This window comes from Ranitomeya imitator, chromosome 10 (genome assembly GCF_032444005.1).
Source record: "Ranitomeya imitator isolate aRanImi1 chromosome 10, aRanImi1.pri, whole genome shotgun sequence".
NCBI lineage: Eukaryota > Metazoa > Chordata > Amphibia > Anura > Dendrobatidae > Ranitomeya > Ranitomeya imitator.
The window spans coordinates 148263307-148267633 of record NC_091291.1 but is presented as its reverse complement, the minus strand read 5'-3'; the positions used below and the strand labels follow the sequence as shown (position 1 = coordinate 148267633).

General features: G+C 52.3%; 1 protein-coding gene across 1 annotated transcript; it reads left to right on the top strand.

The window, feature by feature from the left end:
• The first annotated feature begins 446 nt into the window (after positions 1 to 446).
• LOC138652278 (probable serine/threonine-protein kinase kinX) lies at positions 447 to 1588 on the top strand. The gene is made up of 2 exons (XM_069743048.1): positions 447 to 522; positions 885 to 1588. Exons 1-2 carry the CDS (start codon positions 447 to 449, stop codon positions 1586 to 1588), a joined length of 780 nt encoding a protein of 259 aa, XP_069599149.1.
• Positions 1589 to 4327: the final 2739 nt, after the last annotated feature.

Sequence of the window (4327 nt, the reverse complement as noted above, 5' to 3'; positions counted from 1 at the left end):
GTGATCAGCGCTGGCGGAGGAGGATCATCCACATGATGGGCAGACGAACGTTGTGATCAGCGCTGGCGGAGGAGGTTCATCCACATGATGGGCAGGCGAATGTTGTGATCAGCGCTGGCGGAGGATCATCCACATGATGGGCAGGCGAACGTGATCAGCGCTGGTGGAGGAGGATCATCCACATGATGTACAGGTGAACGTTGTGATCAGCGCTGGTGGAGGAGGATCATCCACATGATGGGCAGGCGAATGTTGTGATCAACCGTGGTGGAGGAGGATCACCCACATGATGGGCAGGCAAACGTTGTGATCAGCGCTGGCAGAGGAGGATCACCCACATGATGGGCAGGCAAACGTTGTGATCAACCGTGGTGGAGGAGGATCATCCACATGATGTGCAGGCGAACGTTGTGAGCAGAAACTTGGGAAAACATTGGGGATGTGGAATGAAGAAGGAAGTTTTATTGGAAGGTTACAAGGCCGACTTAGTGGACGAGATGTTAAGTGTAATATTTTCAGTTAGTAAGAAACACCTCCTAGCCCCTAACCCCGGCAGATGGCCAATCAGTGTGTCTTTATTGGCAGAAGCTGATCTGTTCTGGGCCTCTCTCAGGTTTTCTCTGATCTCAGACCAGATGAATTTTAGTTTGCCACCTTAGTTAAAGACTACTCTAGAAACTTGATTCCAGCTCACCCAGTTGCTCTATGCTCATCCACCGGCCTCACATCAAGGATACAAAAAATTGGAGTGCGGCTCAACAGGACTGGATTTTCCTTTTCTTTTTCAAAAGTAAATATGATGAATACAAATGAAAAATTTACATAGTCGACATGACCCAGTCAACGTGTTTCAACAGCACTAGGCAATCTTACTCATGAGTAAGTGACGGCCGAAGAAGTGACGGCCGAAGAAGTGACGGCCGAAGAAGTGACGGCCGAAGAAGTGACGGCCGAAGAAGTGACGGCCGAAGAAGTGACGGCCGAAGAAGTGACGGCCGAAGAAGTGACGGCCGAAGAAGTGACAACCGAAGAAGTGACGGCCGAAGAAGTGACGGCCGAAGAAGTGACGGCCGAAGAAGTGACAACCGAAGAAGTGACGGCCGAAGAAGTGACGGCCGAAGAAGTGACGGCCGAAGAAGTGACAACCGAAGAAGTGACAACCGAAGAAGTGACGGCCGAAGAAGTGACGGCCGAAGAAGTGACGGCCGAAGAAGTGACGGCCGAAGTGACGGCCGAAGAAGTGGCAACCGAAGAAGTGACGGCCGAAGAAGTGACGGCCGAAGAAGTGACAACCGAAGAAGTGACGGCTGAAGAAGTGACGGCCGAAAAAGTGACGGCCGAAGAAGTGACGGCCGAAGAAGTGACGGCCGAAGAAGTGACAACCGAAGAAGTGACAACCGAAGAAGTGACGGCCGAAGAAGTGACGGCCGAAGAAGTGACGGCCGAAGAAGTGACAACCGAAGAAATGACAACCGAAGAAGTGACAACCGAAGAAGTGACAACCGAAGAAGTGACAGCCGAAGAAGTGACGGCCGAAGAAGTGACGGCCGAAGAAGTGACGGCCGAAGAAGGGAGGCAGAAGAATTAATGGCTGAACCATTGATAGGTGAAGCATTAATGGCTGATGAAGTAATGGCCGAAGCAGTGAAAGGCACCTGCCATACTACCTGCAGAGACACTTGAGCATATGTACCGGACTCACTGCAGCCACCGTGCCTCAAATACAACTAGTCACAGTGCTCCCATACAACCACTCAATATGCCCCCAATACAACTAGTCATAGGGCCCCCATCCAACCTGTCAGTACCTGTCACAGTGCTACATAGAATCATACCTGCCTGAAGTTCCTCTGCGGCCTCTACACTACATGTTGTAATCACCGATGTGTCTCATTTCTGGCTGATATCTGTCGGTGAGCGGTCACTCCTGTAGGATGCCTGGTGCTGACCCGAGTCTGGCTCAGACCCATTTCACTAGCAGTCGCCCTGCTCCCGGCCTCAGCTGCCAAATAGCAGTGGTGGATGCAGCAGGACAGTCAGAGACAGAGCAATCACTGCATGAGCCATCAGTCAGTATAATTTACAGCTGGTGGGGTCATAAATCAGCACTTATGAGCGGTGCCATGGCAGCTTAGAAGTCAGGTCTCTGCATTTTGTCAGATGTGATTATTGCTGACAGTACGAAATCCTCACGTGGCTCCCGCGCTTCATTTTTAGGGTAATCACGGAGATTCTGGTTTTAGTTGCAGACATAAAAGTTCTGGAGATAAATGCATTCAGATTGTACGGAGCTCAAGAGCATGCACGAGCGCAGAAGTGTCTGCCGGCGGCAGCAGCCGGACCCCCATTAATTATTCCACAACATCGAACAGGTAAAATCTCAAATGTAAATCAGAAAAAAGACAAATGTAGAAGAAATCTGGGCTGAGGTGTGAGAAGGTCTCTGCTGCGACAACGGACGCAGAATCCACAGGATGGAGGGAAGCCGTCATCACAGCTCCCTGGACAACCTGTTATCGGAAAAACGTGGCGAGTAAGGATACCAAAGACCACCAGTAATATCTGAGACCCACCAAAGCCGGCCTGAGGTGGACGGGGCCTGCAGGACCACTGGCAAAAGTAATGACATCCTTAAGCATTGGTGAAGACTTTTCAGAAGAACAGAGATGATCCCAGACTTGTCCCATTCTTCTTACTGGATCGCTATGTGGCAGTGGCCTGAGAAAAATCAGCTCCATCGAGAAGACATTACCGGGGTTGTCCACCTTTGAAGCGATACTTTTGCAGCCAGCAATAGGTGGTGCAGCTCAGCGGCCAGAGAGGCCGGAGGGTGCAGCCAGAGAAGGCGGACGGCGCGGCACGGCGGCCAGAGAGGGCGGACCTTGCAGCACGACGGCCAGAGAAGGAGGACTGTCCGGCACAGTGGCCAGAAAGGGTGGACAATGTGGCACGGCGGCCAGAGAGGGCGGACCGTACAGAACAGTGGCCAGAGAGGGCAGACCGAGCGGAATAGCTGCCAGAGAGGGTGGACCGTGTGGCACGGCGGACAGAGGAGGACTGTTCGGCACAGTGGCCAGAGAGGGCGGACCGTGTGGCACAGTGGCCAGAGAAGGCGGAACGTGTGGCACAGTGGCCAGAGAGGGCGGACCGTGTGGCACAGTGGCCAGAGAGGGCGGACCGTGTGACATGGCGGCCAGAGGGGACGGTGTAGCACAGCGGTCAGAGAGGGCGGACCGTGTGGCACGGCGGCCAGAGGAGGACGGTGTAGCACAATGGCCGGAGGGCGAACGGTGCGGCACAGCGGACGGACAGTGCGGCCAGAGAGGGCGGATGGTGCGGCACAGCGGCCAGAGAGACGGCAGACGGTGCGGCACAGCGGACGGACGGTGCGGCCAGAGGGCGGATGGTGCGGCACAGTGAGGGCAGATGGTGCAAAGTTTGTGATAAAACCAAACTGCAAAAATAAAATTTAGCCCCAAATAGAAGTGGGAAGGTTTCATAAAATCAGGTTTTGGTTCTGTAAAAGAAGCCACGTCTGCGTGAAATCACCTGTGAAGACGGATGTTTTGCTTGAAATATCAATCTCCATGATAACTGTAGTTTTGCTTGTTTTGACTTTTAACTAGGTATGCATAGGTAAGAAAGACGTTTCCTCATAGACCCCAAGAGATGAACTTCCCACGTCACCCATGTGGAGTGCAGTGTCGCTCACACCACTGCCGTTCTGGATGACTGGACATTGCGGCACTCCTAATATACGGCTATGATGGCGTGGAATGGCGTAAAGCCATTTTATGAAGAATTACAAGATCAAGGGTCTTTCCCTAAATCTCCAGATCAGAGGCAGTTGGGGTCCATAGGAACACATCAGTTATGTGTGGGTGATGGTGACGGACGCGTTTTACTTGTAGGAAATGGGCTTTGGCTTGGACGTATTCCAAACAAAATATAAGAAAAGGCTTAATAGAAATCTCACATTATGGTGTTCTGTCATCAGGATGTTTACGGCAGAGATGAGGGGGTAGGCTGCATGATGAGGGTAGCAGTCCGATGTGGTGATTAGACGCACGTGCATCCAGGACACTGTCCACACCAGACCGTCGATTCCCGGGGCCTTCTATAGGAAACGTCTTCACTTCGATAACATACGTTTCGCATTTGGTAACAAGATCTGCGCTGTCTGGGAGAAGAGAAATCACCGACGGGCAGACTAGTGACAGCAATGGCAGGTGTGGTACAAGGTAAAGCCTCTGCAAACATCTACCCGTATCTCAACCATGTGGACCCTTGGTGACTTGGAAGTGGACGTTCGCTGTGATTGCTACGA